Raw genomic sequence first — 15386 nt, 5'->3', positions numbered from 1 at the left:
GGGATTTAGCGGGAATCACCCGCGGAATTCAGGGGGAATCGCCCGCGGGATTCAGCGGGAATCACCCGCGGGATTCAGCGGGAATCACCCGCGGGATTCAGCGGGAATCGCCCGTGGGATTTATGGGGAATCACCCGCGGGATTCAGCGGGAATCACCCACGGGATTCAGCGGGAATCGCCTGCGGGATTCAGCGGGAATTGCCCGCGGGATTTATGGGGAATCACCCGCGGGATTCAGCGGGAATCACCCGCGGGATTCAGCAGGAATCACCCGCGGGATTCAGCGGGAATTGCCCGTGGGATTCAGCGGGAATCGCCCGTGGGATTTATGGGGAATCACCCGCGGGATTCAGCGGGAATCGCCCGTGGGATTTATGGGGAATCACCCGCGGGATTCAGCGGGAATCGCCTGCGGGATTCAGCGGGAATCGCCCGTGGGATTTATGGGGAATCGCCCGTGGGATTTATGGGGAATCACCCGCGGGATTCAGCGGGAATCACCCGCGGGATTCAGCGGGAATCGCCTGCGGGATTCAGCGGGAATCGCCCGCGGGATTCAGCGGGAATCGCCCGCCGGAGGCCGGTCGGCGCCGTGGGATCTCCATGCCCAGCCCTGCCGAGGCTCTGCGGATGGAATTGTTCCCCTTGGGAAGGTGTCTGGGGACAATTTGGGATATTTTCCCCTGGGATCCCCATTTCCATCCTCCCCAAGAATCCAGGGATGGAATTACTTCCCTCCGAGAGGTATTTTGGGGAAAATCCAGGAGACATTCCCTTGGGATCTCCATTTCCATCCTCACCAAGCCTCCAGGGATGGAATTGTTCCCCCTGGGAAGGTATTTTAGGGAAAATCTGGGATATTTTTCCTTGAGATCCCCATCTCCATCCCCACTGAGACTCTGGGAATGGAATTTTTCCCTCGGGGAGGAATTTTGGGGACAATTTTCCCCTGGGATTCCCATTTCCATCCTCACCAATTCTCCAGGGATGGATCTGTTCCCCTCAGGGAGGTATTTTTGGGAAATTATCCCTTGGGATCTCCATCTCCATTCTCACCAGGACTCCAGGATGGAATTCTTACGCCTGGGGCGGTATTTTAGGGACAATTTGGGATATTATTCCCTGGGATCCCCATCTCCATCCTCACCGAGGCTCCGGGGATGGAATTGTTCCCCCTGGAGAGGTATCCGGGGGAAATTCGGGATATTACAGCACTTTTCCGTCCTTCCCTCCACAGCCCTTCCCGCCCCCACCCTCACCCCTGGGATGGTCCCAGAATTCCCGGGATACCCCGGGGGTCACCTCTGTCACCCCCACCCCCACAGGGAAGCAAAACTTCCCTCCTCTCCCATTCCCACCCTTCCAGGATGGGATTTTCCCCTCCCAGCACCCAAAGCCCCCTGGAGGGGACACGACGGGGGAAGGACTTTGGGGATGTTTTGTCGCCTTTCCAGAGAGGAAAATCCACGGATTTCTGATCCTTGAGCTGTCCGTGTGTGAGATTCCAGAGGATATTTATTGTAAACGGCGCTATCCGTGGAATTCCAGGAATATCTGTCGGGGAGGAGGCTCAGGAGGGACAATTCCTGATGATTCCAGGGAGGAATTTCTGCATCTTCCTCATCCAAGGGTGCCCAATTCCCACCGGGAAGGGTTCCCTGGTTCTCATGCCAAAGCCGATCTGTCCCGCGGGATTCAATTCCTTGGAGAGAGAAATAAAGGATTGTTGGAAAATCGGGAGTGCCTGGGATCTTCCCGAGGGAGAGGGAGGAGGGGCTGGGAGAGGAGGGTCCCGATCCTCGGGGACTTGGGATTCTTCCCTCGGGATCTGCCAGAGGAGGGTCCTGATCCTTTGGGATCTCGGCATCGCCTCCAATCTTTACTTTGGGATATGGGAAAGGAGGATCCCGATCCTCTGGGACCTCGGATTCTTCCCTTGGGATCTGGGAGGGGAAGAGGGGCTGGGAGAGGAGGATCCCGATCCCCTGGGTCCTTGGTACCACCTTGGGTTCTTCCCTCGGGAACTGGGAGAGGAGAATCCCAATCCTCTGGGACTTGGGCTCCTTCCCTTGGGATCTGGGAAAGGCGGATCCTGATCCCTGGGACCTCGGCTCCTTCCCTTGGGATCTGGGAAAGGCGGATCCCGCTCCTGTGGGAATTTGGCACCACCTCGGCTCCTTCCCGTGGGATCTGTGGGGAGCGAAGGGCTGGGAGAGGAGGATCCCGATCCCCAGCACCACCTTGGAATCTTCCCTCGGGGTCTGGAGAGGGAATGAGGGTTGGGAAAGGAGGATCCCGCTGCCCTGGGATCCCCCCACACTGCTGCTCCATCGACTCCGCTCGGCAAATTCGGGAAACACCGGATTCTCTTTGGGATAAGGCTCTATCCCACTCCTGACCTTTCCCAGGATGAGGGAGACGAGGTGATTTGGCTTGGAGCTCATCCAGGGATTCCACATCCTTTGGGAAAAGGGATTCCCGGACCAAGGCCAGGCTGGACGGGGCCTGCAGCAACCTGGGATAGTGGGAATGGGATGGGATTTAAGGTCCTTCCAGCCCTTGTCCCAAATCCCTCTCCAGCTCTTCTGGAGCCCCATTAGGCTCGGGAAGGGGCTCCAAGGATTCCCTGGATTCTTCCCTTCTCCAGCTGGACATTCCCAGCTCCTTCCTTCCATCCATCCATCCATGGCTCCATCCTTGCATCCATCCTTTAATCCCGCTCTATTTTCCATGTCCAAATTCCCAACGGAGAAAACAACGGAGCCGGGATTTTCCCATGGAAAACAGCACGAAGCTCAGCCGCCTCCAGCATTTGGGAACACAGCGCATTCCCGAGGATCCAGAGGGATCCAGAGGGGCTGCTCCAGCAGGTCCAGGGACGGGGCAGGAGCCTCCGGGCAGATCCCGAGGGATTCGGGAATCTTGAGCCAATTTTTCCCCTCTTAAAGCGTTCAAATCTTCCCCGTCAGCCGTATCCCAAATATTTACAATCCATCGGAGCGACTTAAAATTCCTGCCGTGGGGGAAGCTCATCCCAGGGCTCATCCCGACTCCTGTGAACCGCCGGGAGTGGGAGGAAAGGTCGTTATCCCGGTGGGAAAGGGGGCGGAAACAGGGGGAAAGCGGGGGAAACTGAGGCATGAATGGGGAAAAAAATGAAAGGAAAACTGGGGCTGCCTTGGGATCCGAAGGAATTTTTGGTAATTAAGGGTTTCATCCTTAAAAATTCCCTGTTAATTCTTTATGTTTTCCCTTCCCAGGGGAGATGATGTTGGGAAGGGGAATCCGTGGTTTTCTTATCCCGGTTTTCCGCATCCCATCCCAAACGCGGCCCCGATGCCTCTGGATGCTGAGGCAAGCGGGAGGTTTGGGATAACCGGGATGGGCACAGGGACGTTCCCAGCTCCCGGCCATGGATCCTCCTGATCCCGAGGCTCTGGGTGTGCCCGTGTCCCGTCTCCGGGATCCCGCGGGGCCCTGGATTCCCGGTGTTTCCATGGATGCAGGGACAGGAGGTGGCCCCATCCCGCTGCCTTCTCCTTCTCCCTTTGGATCCAAGAGATCCCCACGGGGGACCGGGATAAACTCGGGATGTCGGGAATGGGGTCACCGGGAGTCCAGAGGCAGATCCAGGTGCTCGGTGTTCCGATCCCGAGGGACCGGGGGAGCTGGGATGAGACGGAGAATTCCACACTCCGAGCCCAGGGAAGGGTTAATCCCATCCCGATCCCACCCTTGGAGTGGGAATTTCACACTCCCAGCCCAGGGAAGGGTTAATCCCATCCCGATCCCACCCTTGGAGTGGGAATTTCACACTCCCAGCCCTGGGAAGGGTTAATCCCATCCCGATCCCACCCTTGGAGTGGGAATTTCACACTCCCAGCCCTGGGAAGGGTTAATCCCATCCCGATCCCATCCTTGGAGTGGGAATTTCTCACTCCCAGCCCTGGGAAGGGTTAATCCCATCCCGATCCCACCCTTGGAGTGGGAATTCCACACTCCCAGCCCTGGGAAGGGTTAATCCCATCCCGATCCCACCCTTGGAGTGGGAATTTCACACTCCCAGCCCAGGGAAGGGTTAATCCCATCCCGATCCCACCCTTGGAGTGGGAATTTCACACTCCCAGCCCAGGGAAGGGTTAATCCCATCCCGATCCCACCCTTGGAGTGGGAATTTCACACTCCCAGCCCTGGGAAGGGTTAATCCCATCCCGATCCCGCCCTTGGAGTGGGAATTTCACACTCCCAGCCCTGGGAAGGGTTAATCCCATCCCGATCCCGGCCTTGGAGTGGGAATTTCACACTCCCCCCTCCCCCCCGCGTCCTCTGGCGGTCACGGCCGCTGGAAAGTGGCTGGAAAAAGGGGCTGGAAAAAGGGGTTGGAAAAGGGGATGGAAAAGGGCTGGAAAAGGGCTGGAAAGGGGCTGGAAATGGGGCTGGAAATGGGGCTGGGAAAGGGCTGGAAAAGGGCTGGAAAAGGGGCTTGGAAAGGGGCTGGTAAAGGGCTGGAAAAGGGCTGGAAAAGGGGCTGGGAAAGGGGCTGGGAAAGGGATGGAAAAGGGCTGGAAAAGGGGCTGGGAAAGGGCTGGGAAAGGGCTGGAAAAGGGGGCTGGAAAAGGGGCTGGGAAAGGGGCTGGAAAGGGCTGGGAAAGGGGCTGGAAAGGGCTGGGAAAGGGCTGGAAAAGGAGCTATAAAAGGGGCTGGGAAAGGGATGGAAAAGGGCTGGAAAAGGGGGCTGGAAAAGGGGCTGGGAAAGGGGCTGGAAAGGGCTGGGAAAGGGGCTGGAAAGGGGGCAGGGAAAGGGGCTGGGAATGGGCTGGGAAAGGGGCTGGGAAAGGGGCTGGAAAGGGGGCTGGGAATGGGCTGGGAAAGGGCTGGAAAAGGGGCTGGAAAGGGGCTGGGAAAGGGGCTGGGAATGGGTTGGAAAGGGGCTGGGAAAGGGGCTGGGAAAGGGGGCTGGGAAAGGGCTGGAAAAGGGGCTGGGAATGGGCTGGGAAAGGGCTGGGAAAGGGGCTGGGAAAGGGATGGAAAAGGGCTGGAAAAGGGGGCTGGAAAGGGCTGGAAAAGGGCTGGGAAAGGGGGCTGGGAAAGGGCTGGAAAAGGGGCTGGAAAGGCCTGGGAAAGGGGGCTGGGAAAGGGGGCTGGGAAAGGGCTGGAAAAGGGGCTGGGAATGGGCTGGGAAAGGGCTGGGAAAGGGGCTGGGAAAGGGATGGAAAAGGGGCTGGAAAGGGCTGGGAAAGGGGGCTGGGAAAGGGGGCTGGGAAAGGGGCTGGGAAAGGAGCTGGGAATGGGCTGGGAAAGGGCTGGAAAAGGGGCTGGAAAGGGATGGAAAAGGGCTGGAAAAGGGGGCTGGAAAGGGCTGGAAAAGGGCTGGGAATGGGCTGGGAAAGGGGCTGGAAAAGGTGCTGGGAAAGGGGCTGGGAAAGGGGCTGGAAAAGGGCTGGAAAAGGGCTGGGAAAGGGGCTGGGAAAGGGGCTGGAAAGGGCTGGAAAAGGGCTGGGAAAGGGGCTGGGAATGGGCTGGGAAAGGGGCTGGAAAGGGGGCTGGGAATGGGCTGGGAATGGGCTGGGAAAGGGCTGGGAAAAGGGCTGGAAAAGGGGGCTGGAAAAGGGGGCTGGAAAGGGCTGGAAAAGGGGGCTGGAAAGGGCTGGAAAAGGGGCTGGAAAAGGGCTGGGAATGGGCTGGGAATGGGCTGGAAAAGGGGCTGGGAAAGGGCTGGAAAAGGGCTGGGAAAGGGGCTGGGAAAGGGATGGAAAAGGGCTGGAAAAGGGGGCTGGAAAAGGGCTGGGAAAGGGCTGGGAAAGGGGCTGGAAAGGGCTGGAAAAGGGGGCTGGGAAAGGGCTGGGAAAGGGACTGGAAAGGGCTGGGAAAGGGGCTGGAAAGGGGGCTGGGAAAGGGCTGGGAAAGGGGCTGGGAATGGGCTGGAAAAGGGCTGGGAAAGGGCTGGAAAAGGGCTGGGAAAGGGGCTGGAACAACAATCCATCACCGGCTACGGGGCAGGCCCGGGGGGGAACGGGGGGACGGCGCCGCTGCCTGGGATTATCCCGGGCAGGTTTGTCCTGGGCCGGTTTATCCCGGGTTTATCCCAGTCGGGTTTATCCCAGTTGGGTTTATACCAGACAAGTTTATCCCAGGCAGGTTTATCCCGGGTTTATCCAGGGCAGATTTATCCCGGGTTTATCCTGGACAGGGTTATCCCAGACAGGTTTATCCCAGACAGGTTTATCCCGAGTTTATCCCAGGTTTACCTCAGGCAGGTTCATCCCAGGCAGGTTTATCCCGAGTTTATCCTGGTCAGGTTTATCCCAGGCAGGTTTATCCCAGGTTTATCCTGGTCAGGTTTATCCCAGGAAGGTTTATCTCGGGTTTATCCTGGTCAGGTTTATCCCAGGCAGGTTTATCCCGGGTTTATCCTGGTCAGGTTTATCCCAGGCAGGTTTATCCCGAGTTTATCCTGGTCAGGTTTATCCCAGGCAGGTTTATCCCGAGTTTATCGCAGGTTTATCCCAGAGAGGTATATCCCAGGTTTATCCTGGTCAGGTTTATCCCAGGCAGGTTTATCCCAGGCAGGTTTATCCCGGGTTTATCCTGGTCAGGTTTATCCTGGTCAGGTTTATCCCAGGCAGGTTTATCCCAGGTTTATCCTGGTCAGGTTTATCCCAGGCAGGTTTGTCCCGGACAAGTTTATCCCGAGTTTATCCCGGGCGGGTCCTGCGGGTCCCGAATCCCGGGAATGGCTCGCGGCGATCCCGTCCCCGCTCCGCCCGCGCCACCTGCCGGGCCCGCGGGGACACGGGGGGGACCCGCGACAGAGGAACGGCGGCCCCGGCACGGGAATCCCCTGGAAGAATTCCCGGGACAAAATTCCCGAGACAAAATCACCGGGACGGGGATCCCCAGGACAGAATTCCCAAGACAGAGTTCCCGGGAGTGGATGCCCGGGACAGAATCCCCGGGACGGAATCTCCAGGACAAAATTCCCAAGACAGAATCCTCGGGAAGATTCCCTGGGACAGAATTCCCAGCACCGAATCCCCGGGACAGAATCCCCGGGACAGAATCCCCGGGACAGAATTCCCGGGACAGAATTCCCGGGACAGAATCCCCGGGACAGAATTCCCAGCACCGAATTCTCGGGACAGAATCCCCGGGAAAGAATTCCCAGCACCAAATTCCCGGCATGGAATTCCCAGGACAAAATTCCCAAGACAGAATCGTCGGGAAGATTCCCTGGGACAGCATCCCCAAGACAGAATTCCCAGCACCAAATTCCCGGGACAGAATTCCCAGGACGGAATCCCCGGCACCGGCGGCACCGCAGCAGCGGCGCGGGTATGCAAAACAAGGTGGGGGGGGGGGGGGGAGTGGGCGTGGCTATGCAAATTAAGGGGAGGGCTCATTTACATCGCGCTTCCCGCCCATTGCTCGGTGGGCGTGGCCAAACCCCGCGGGGGCTGGGGAGGGGGCGTGGCTTCACGATGATGCACGCTTGGTGGGCGTGGTCTATCTCCCGGTGGGCGTGGCCTATCTCCCGGTGGGCGTGGTTTCCCCGGTAGGCGTGGTTTCCCCGGTGGGCGTGGCCTCTCCCGGTGGGCGCGTCCGTGGGTGGCGGCGGTGCCGGGGGGGCCATGGCGTGGTCCCGGTACCAGCTGGGCCTGGCCGCGCTCATGCTCCTCACCGGCTCCATCAACACCCTGGCGGCCAAGTGAGTCCCGCGGCGACCCCAAAATCCCCGGGACCCCCCAACCAAACCCCTCCCCCCGGGTCCCCGCTCGGTCGCCGCCCCGCCCCCCCACCGGCAAGGATTTGGGGTCACCTCGGTGTCCCCACCTCGCTTCGGGGGGGCGGGTCCGGGGCGCCCGGTAGGGATTGGGGGATCCTTTTGGGGGGATCCTTTTGGGGGGATCCAGCTCCTTTTTGGGGTTGGGGAAGGAATTTCGGGGGGGTCTCCGGCGTCCTTTTGGGGGTGGAGCCGCCCCGGATCGCCGCGCGGCTCCTCCCGCACCCCAAAATCCCGGGAAGGGCTGGAGTGACGCCATTCCCAGCCCGCGGTGATCCCAAAATCTTCCCGGGCAAGGCGGACCGGCCAGGCCGGCTCATCCCACCCGGATGCCAGCGGGATTCCAGCGGATCCCAGCCGATCCCAGGCTCCCGCTGGAGCCCGGGAGCCCCGGAACGGGAAACTGAGGCGCGGGGGCCGAGCAGGGCCTGGAGGGGACACGTGAGGTCCCAAAAAAGCCTCTTGCGACACCCCGGGGGCTCAGCCGGGAATGAGTCAGCCCCAAATCCCTCGGGATTGGCGGAAAACCGGGATGGGAAGGGGCGGCCCGGGCACCGCTCGGGTCCCCTTGGGGATCGGGGACATTCCCGGCTGGATTTGGGGGGGGGGCTGGGAGACACTTGGGGTCCGTGGGGACGGGAAATCCGCATCCCAAGGGTGCCGCTTCCAGGTTTATCCAGGGGGGGATTGGAGCACCCAAAAAAAGGGGGATTTGCCCCAAATTAGGGCTTGGGGACCGCTCCAGCCGGGGATCCAGCGTCTCTCACGGCCCCGGGGTCCCTCAGCGGGTGGCGCTGGGAGGGGGGAAGGGCTCGGGGGAGCCCCCATTCCCGGCTGGATCCGGAGCGTGGGGACAGGGAGGTCCCATTCCCGGTGTCCTTTGGGATCCAGAGCATTGGGACAGGGGTGTCCCACTCCCGGTGTCCCATTCCCGGCTGGATCCGGAGCGTGGGGACAGGGAGGTCCCATTCCCGGTGTCCTTTGGGATCCAGAGCATTGGGACAGGGGTGTCCCACTCCCGGTGTCCCATTCCCGGCTGGATCCTGAGCGTGGGGACAGGGAGGTCCCATCTCCGGTGTCCCATCCCCGCTGTCCCACTCCCGCTGTCCCATTCCCGGTGTCCCACTCCCGGTGTCCCATCCCCGGCTGGATCCGGAGCGTGGGGACAGGGAGGTCCCATTGCCGGTGTCCCATTCCTGGTGTCCTTTGGGATCCAGAGCACTGGGACAGGGGTGTCCCATCCCCGGTGTCCCATCCCCGGTGTCCCACTCCCTGTGTCCCATTCCCAGTGTCCCATTCCCAGTATCCCACTCCCGGTGTCCCATTCCCGGTGTCCCATTCCCGGTGTCCCTTAGGATCCAGAGCATTGGAACATGGGGTGTCCCACTCCCGGTGTCCCATTCCCGGTGTCCCATTTCCGGTGTCCCACTCTCGGTGTCCCATTCCCGGTGTCCCATTCCCGGTGTCCCACTCTCGGTGTCCCATTCCCGGCTGTCACTCAATCCCGGGATCCCAGCCAGGATCTGCGTGGGGCCGGGACAGCCCCAGCGGTGTCACCGTCCCCGGGGACATCCCGGCCCTGGCAGCGTCTCCTGCTGTCCCAGAGCGCAGCCCCGAGCGGGATTTTGGGATTTCGGGATGATCCCGATGCCTGATCCCTGCTGTCCCTCCCAGGTGGGCCGACAACTTCAGCGCTCCGGGCTGCGATGGGACGGAGGAGCACCGATTCCAGCACCCCTTCCTGCAGGTGAGAGAGATCCCGTTCCCGCTCCCGATCCCATTCCCGCTCCCGATCCCATTCCTGCAGGTGAGAGAGATCCCATTCCCGCTCCCGATCCCATTCCCGCTCCCGATCCCATTCCTGCAGGTGAGAGAGATCCCATTCCCGCTCCCGATCCCATTCCTGCTCCATATCCCACTCCTGCAAGTGAGGCCCCATTCCTTCTTCCGATCCCATTCCTGCAAGTGAGAGAGATCCCATTCCCGCTTCCAACCCCATTCCAGCCTCCAGCCCCCCATTCCATGTTCCATCCCCACATTCCATGTTCCGTCCCCCCCATTCCATGTTCCATCCCTGCTTTCCTGCAGGGGGCCCCCCCATCCCAGCTTCCAACTCCCTTTCCAGCTTCCAGACTCCTGCAGAGGAGCCCCCATTCCACCTTCCAGACCCCCGTTCCATGTTCTGTCCCCCCCATTCCAACTTCCAGCCCCATGTTCCAGCTTCCAGCCCTCATTCCATGTTCCAGCCCCCCATTCCAGCCTCCATCCCCCCATTCCATGTTCTGTCCCCCCCATTCCATGTTCCATCCCCCCATTCCATGTTCTGTCCCCCCCCATTCCACCTTCCATCCCCCCATTCCACCTTCCATCCCCAATTCCATGTTCCATCCCCCCCTTCCAGCCTCCATCCCCCCATTCCATGTTCCATCCCCCCATTCCACCTTCCATCCCCCAATTCCATGTTCCATCCCCCAATTCCATGTTCCATCCCCCAATTCCATGTTCCATCCCCCATTCCATGTTCCAGCCCCCATTCCATGTTCTGTCCCCCCCATTCCATGTTCCAGCCCCCATTCCATGTTCTGTCCCCCCCATTCCACCTTCCATCCTCAATTCCATGTTCTGTCCCCCTCATTCCAGCCTCCATCCCCCTATTCCATGTTCCATCCCCCCATTCCATGTTCCATCCCCCAATTCCATGTTCCATCCCCCAATTCCACCTTCCATCCCCCCATTCCACCTTCCAGCCCCCATTCCATGCTCCAGATCCCCATTCCACCTTCCATCCCCCCCTTCCAGCCTCCATCCCCCCATTCCATGTTCCATCCCCCCATTCCATGTTCCATCCCCCCATTCCATGTTCCATCCCCCCATTCCACCTTCCAGCCCCCCATTCCATGCTCCAGATCCCCATTCCACCTTCCATCCCCCCCTTCCAGCCTCCATCCCCCCATTCCATGTTCCATCCCCCCATTCCACCTTCCAGCCCCCCATTCCCACAACCCATCCCCCTCATTCCCGCTCCCCCTCATTCCCGCTCCCGCCCCCCACGCCCACCCCCGTCTCCCTCGCTCCCGTGTCCCTCAGGCCGCGGGGATGTTCCTGGGGGAGTTTTCCTGCCTCCCGGTGTTTTACCTGCTGCTCCTGCGCCATCGGCGCCGCGCGGATCCCGGCCCGGCCCCATCCCGACCCTTCAACCCCCTGCTGTTCCTGCCCCCGGCCCTGTGCGACATGGCCGCCACCAGCATCATGTACGTGGGTGAGTACCCGCGCGGAATTCCCTCTTTTCCCACCGGGATTCCACGGCCGGACCGCAGAATTCCCGAAACCACGGAATTCTGGGGAGTCTCCAGCAGGCCCCGAGAAGCTTTTCCCACACTTCTCCCGCCCTTTTCCCGCAGCTTTGAACATGACCAGCGCCTCCAGCTTCCAGATGCTCCGCGGCTCCGTCATCGTCTTCACCGGGCTCCTCTCCGTGGCGTTCCTGGGCCGGAAGCTGGAGCGGAGCCACTGGTTGGGAATTCTGCTCACCATCCTGGGGCTGGCGCTCGTGGGATTGGCGGATCTGCGCGGCTCCGGCGGCACCGAGCACGGGCTGGCCGACGTCATCACCGGTATGCCGGGAATGCTGGGATGCCCTTGGGATGGCGGGATCAGTCCTTGGAGTGGTGGGAAAACTCCATGGGATGGTGGGAAAACTCCTTGGGATGGCAGGACCAGTCCTTGGGATGGCGGGAAAACTCCTTGGGATGGCAGGATCAGTCCTTGGAGTGGTGGGAAAGCTCCATGGGATGGTGGGAAAACTCCTTGGGATGGCAGGATCCGTCCTTGGGATGGTGGGATCCATCCTTGGGATGGCGGGAAAACTCCTTGGGATGGCGGGAAAACTCCTTGGGATGGCGGGATCAGTCCTTGGGATTGCGGGATCCGTCCTTGGAGTGGTGGGAAAACTCCATGGGATGGCGGGAAAATTCCTTGGGATGGCGGGATCACTCCTTGGGATGGTGGGAAAACTCCTTGGGATGGTGGAAAAACTCCTTGGGATGGTGGGACCAGTCCTTGGGATGGCGGGATCCGTCCTTGGGATGGTGGGAAAACTCCTTGGGATGGCGGGACCAGTCCTTGGAGCGGTGAGAAAGCTCCATGGGATGGTGGGAAAACTCCTTGGAATGGCAGGACCAGTCCTTGGGAAGGGGGGAAAATTCCTTGGGATGGCGGGAAAACTCCTTGGGATGGGGGGATCACTCCTTGGGATGGCAGGACCAGTCCTTGGGATGGTGGGAAAGCTCCATGGGATGGTGGGAAAACTCCTTGGGATGGCGGGATCACTCCTTGGGATGCCAGGATCACTCCTTGAAATGTGGGATCCCTCCATGGAATGGCGGGAAAACTCCGTGGAATGGCCTCTGTGGGATGGTGGGATCACTCTTTGGGATGGTGGGATCACTCCTTGGGATGGTGGGATCACTCCATGGGACAGCGGGATCCCTGGAGCTTCCCTGGACCATGGGGCTCAGCTTCCTCTTCCTCCTCTTCTCTCACTTCCATGTTTTCCTGAACTTCTTTCCCACCTTTTCTCACCTTTTCCCTGGCTTTTGTCCCCCTTTTCCTTTCTCCCTCTTCCCTGCTGCCTTCTCCCCCTCCCTCATCCTTTCCCCCATTCCCCGGCCTTATTTCCCTCTTTTTCTGCTTTTCCCACTTCCATGTCTTCTTCCCACTTCCTTGTTTCCCTTCCCTTTCCTTCCCTTTCCTTCCCCTCTCCCTTTCCTTCCCTTCTTTCCCTCTTTCCCTGTCTTTTCCTCCCTTCCTCATCTTTTTTCCCTGCTCCACTTCCTTCCCTCTCCCTTTTTCCCTCTCCCTCCCCTCCTTCCCTGGTTTCTTTCCCTCTTTCCTTTCCTTTCTCCCCCTCATTTCCTTCTCGTTTCTTCCCTCCCCCTTCTCTCTTCCCCGTTTCCTTCTTTCCCCCTTCTCCGCATTTTTTTCCCTCCTTCCCTGTTTTCCTCTCCTCATTCCCGGGCTTTTTTTCCCATTTCTCTGCTTTCCCCCCTTTCCTCATTTTTCCCCCCTTTTCCTTCTCTCTTCCCACCCTCAATTCCCCCATTCCCTGTCTCCTCCCTCTTTCCCTGTCCTCCTGCCCTCATTCCTGCTCTTTTTTCCTCCGTTTCTCCTTTCCCCCTTTTCCTCGTCTTTTCCTTCTCTTCCCCATTTCCTTCTTTTCCCTCTCTTCCTCCTCTATTTTCCCTCCTTCCCTGCTTTCTCTCCCCTCCTTCCCTGTCCTCCTCACCTCCTTCCCGATCTTCTTTCCCCCCTCTTGCTCTGTTTTCCTTCCTTTTCTCCTCATTCCCGTTTCTTCCTCACCTTTTCCTCCTCCCTCCTTTCCCTGCCTTTTCCCTGGTTTCCCAGGTGACCTCCTGATCCTGCTGGCCCAGGTCATCGTGTCCATCCAGATGGTGCTGGAGGAGAAATTCATCTTCAGCCACGACGTCCACCCGCTGCGCGCCGTGGGCACCGAAGGTCCGCAGTCCCCTTCCCGCCACGTTCCCAAACCCCGGCAACGGGAATTACCGGGCCGGCGGATCCGCGGAAAAGCCGGAGCAGCCCCTTTTCCCCGCAGGTTTCTTCGGCTTCACCATCCTGGCGCTGCTGCTGGCGCCGCTCTCCTTCATCCCGGCGGGGCGGCTCAGCGGGAACCCGCGCGGGGTCCTGGAAGATCCCGCCGACGCCTTCTGCCAGATCCGCCGGCGGCCCCTGATCCTGGCGGCGCTCCTGGGGAACATCGGGAGCATCTCCTTCTTCAACTTCTCCGGGATCAGCGTGACGCGGGAGCGGAGCGCGACCACGCGCACGGTGCTGGACAGCCTGCGCACGCTGCTGGTCTGGGCGCTCAGCCTGGCGCTGCGCTGGGAGCGCTTCCACGCGCTCCAAATCCCGGGATTCGCGCTGCTCCTGGCCGGCGCCGCGCTCTACAACGGCCTGCTCGGCGCCCTGCTGCCGCGCCGGAGCGCCGGGAATGCCGCCGGTGGGAATGCCGACGGGAACGAGGAGGAGCGGGAAGCGCTGCTCGGCGAGGACAGCGCCGCCGTCAACCAGGGATGAGCCGGGAATGTTCCTCGGGATCGGCATCCCAGGGATTGGGAATACTTATAGGGAATCTCAGCACTGCCATCAACCAGGGATGAGCGTTCCCAGCCGGGAATGTTCCTCAGGATCGGCATCCCAGGGATTGGGAATCCTTATAGGGAATCTCAGCACTGCCATCATCAATCAGGGATGAGCGTTCCCAGCTGGGAATGTTCCTTGGGATCAGCATCCCAGGGATTGGGAATCCTTATAGGGAATCTCAGCGCTGCCATCAACCAGGGATGAGCGTTCCCGGCTGGGAATATTCCTCGGGATCGGCATCCCAGGGATCAGGAATCCTTATAGGGAATCTCAGTGCTGCCATCAACCAGGGATGAGCATTCCCGGCCGGGAATGTTCCTCAGGATCGACATCCCAGGGATCAGGAATCCTTATAGGGAATCTCAGTGCTGCCATCAACCAGGGATGAGCGTTCCCAGCCGGGAATGTTCCTCAGGATTGGCATCCCAGGGATTGGGAATCCTTATAGGGAATCTCAGCACTGCCATCAACCAGGGATGAGCGTTCCCAGCCGGGAATGTTCCTCAGGATCGACATCCCAGGGATTGGGAATCCTTATAGGGAATCTCAGCACTGCCATCATCAACCAGGGATGAGCGTTTCCAGCCGGGAATGTTCCTCGGGATCGGCATCCCAGGGATCAGGAATCCTTATAGGGAATCTCAGTGCCATCATCAACCAGGGATGAGCATTCCCGGCCGGGAATGTTCCTCGGGATCGACATCCCAGGGATCAGGAATCCTTATAGGGAATCTCAGCGCTGCCATCATCAACCAGGGATGAGCATTCCCGGCCGGGAATGTTCCTCGGGATCGGCATCCCAGGGATCAGGACTGGGAATCCTTATAGGGAATCTCAGTGCTGCCATCAATGAGGGATGAGCGTTCCCAGCCGGGGGTGTTCCTCGGGATCAGCATCCCGGGGATCGGGACTGGGAATCCTTCTTGTAGGGAATCCCCCCAGTGGGAGGAGGGGCTGTGCCGGCTCTTCCCGGTGGGATACAGACCCACAGCCATTCCCACGGGATTGGGATGGGATTGGGATGGGATTGGGGCTGGATCCACCCACTCCCAAATCTGTGCTCCCAATAAAGCCCCTCTGCCCCTGGCTCATTCCATGGGGATCTCTGGAGGGTATCCTGGGGGATTTGGGATCAGCAGGGATGGGAGAGGACAGGGACTGTTCCCCAGGGTGTCCCAGCAGGATTTATCCCGGGATTATTCCCACGATCTCATCCAGGAGGGATCAGGACCAGGAAATTCCTGTTGCAGGGAAGCTCCTCCCTGGCTCATGAGGGCTGGAGAGCCCTTCCCGGTGGGATCCGGCTGCTCCTTGGTGTCCCCATGGGATGGGGACAGGCCCTGGCGCCCGGATCCGTGTCCGTGGGATTGGGACAGGAGGTGGCACCCGGATCCGTGTCCATGGGATTGGGACAGGAGGTGGCACCCGGATCCGTGTCCGTGG

General features: G+C 60.1%; 1 protein-coding gene across 1 annotated transcript; it reads left to right on the top strand.

Annotated features, from left to right (window-relative positions):
• Nucleotides 1–7614: 7614 nt before the first annotated feature.
• SLC35F6 (solute carrier family 35 member F6) lies at nucleotides 7615–14928 on the top strand. Its single transcript, XM_082302562.1, has 6 exons — nucleotides 7615–7706; nucleotides 9456–9528; nucleotides 10869–11040; nucleotides 11183–11395; nucleotides 13185–13295; nucleotides 13396–14928. The coding sequence occupies exons 1-6, from the start codon at nucleotides 7630–7632 to the stop codon at nucleotides 13875–13877; spliced, it is 1128 nt and encodes a 375-aa protein (XP_082158688.1). The 5' UTR covers nucleotides 7615–7629; the 3' UTR covers nucleotides 13878–14928.
• Nucleotides 14929–15386: the final 458 nt, after the last annotated feature.

This window comes from Coloeus monedula (genome assembly GCF_965178545.1).
Source record: "Coloeus monedula genome assembly, chromosome: 2".
In the NCBI taxonomy this organism is placed as follows: domain Eukaryota; kingdom Metazoa; phylum Chordata; class Aves; order Passeriformes; family Corvidae; genus Coloeus; species Coloeus monedula.
Note: the sequence above shows the minus strand (reverse complement) of the source record. Positions and strands in the feature narration are given on the sequence as shown.

Excerpts from the sequence above, each read along its gene's own strand:
- SLC35F6 (XM_082302562.1), top strand. The coding sequence starts at position 7,630 with ATGGCGTGGTCCCGGTACCAGCTGGGCCTGGCCGCGCTCATGCTCCTC. Across the intron at positions 7,707-9,455 it reads ATCAACACCCTGGCGGCCAA|GTGGGCCGACAACTTCAGCG; the intron begins GTGAGTCCCGCG and ends TGTCCCTCCCAG. Across the intron at positions 11,041-11,182 it reads CACCAGCATCATGTACGTGG|CTTTGAACATGACCAGCGCC; the intron begins GTGAGTACCCGC and ends CTTTTCCCGCAG.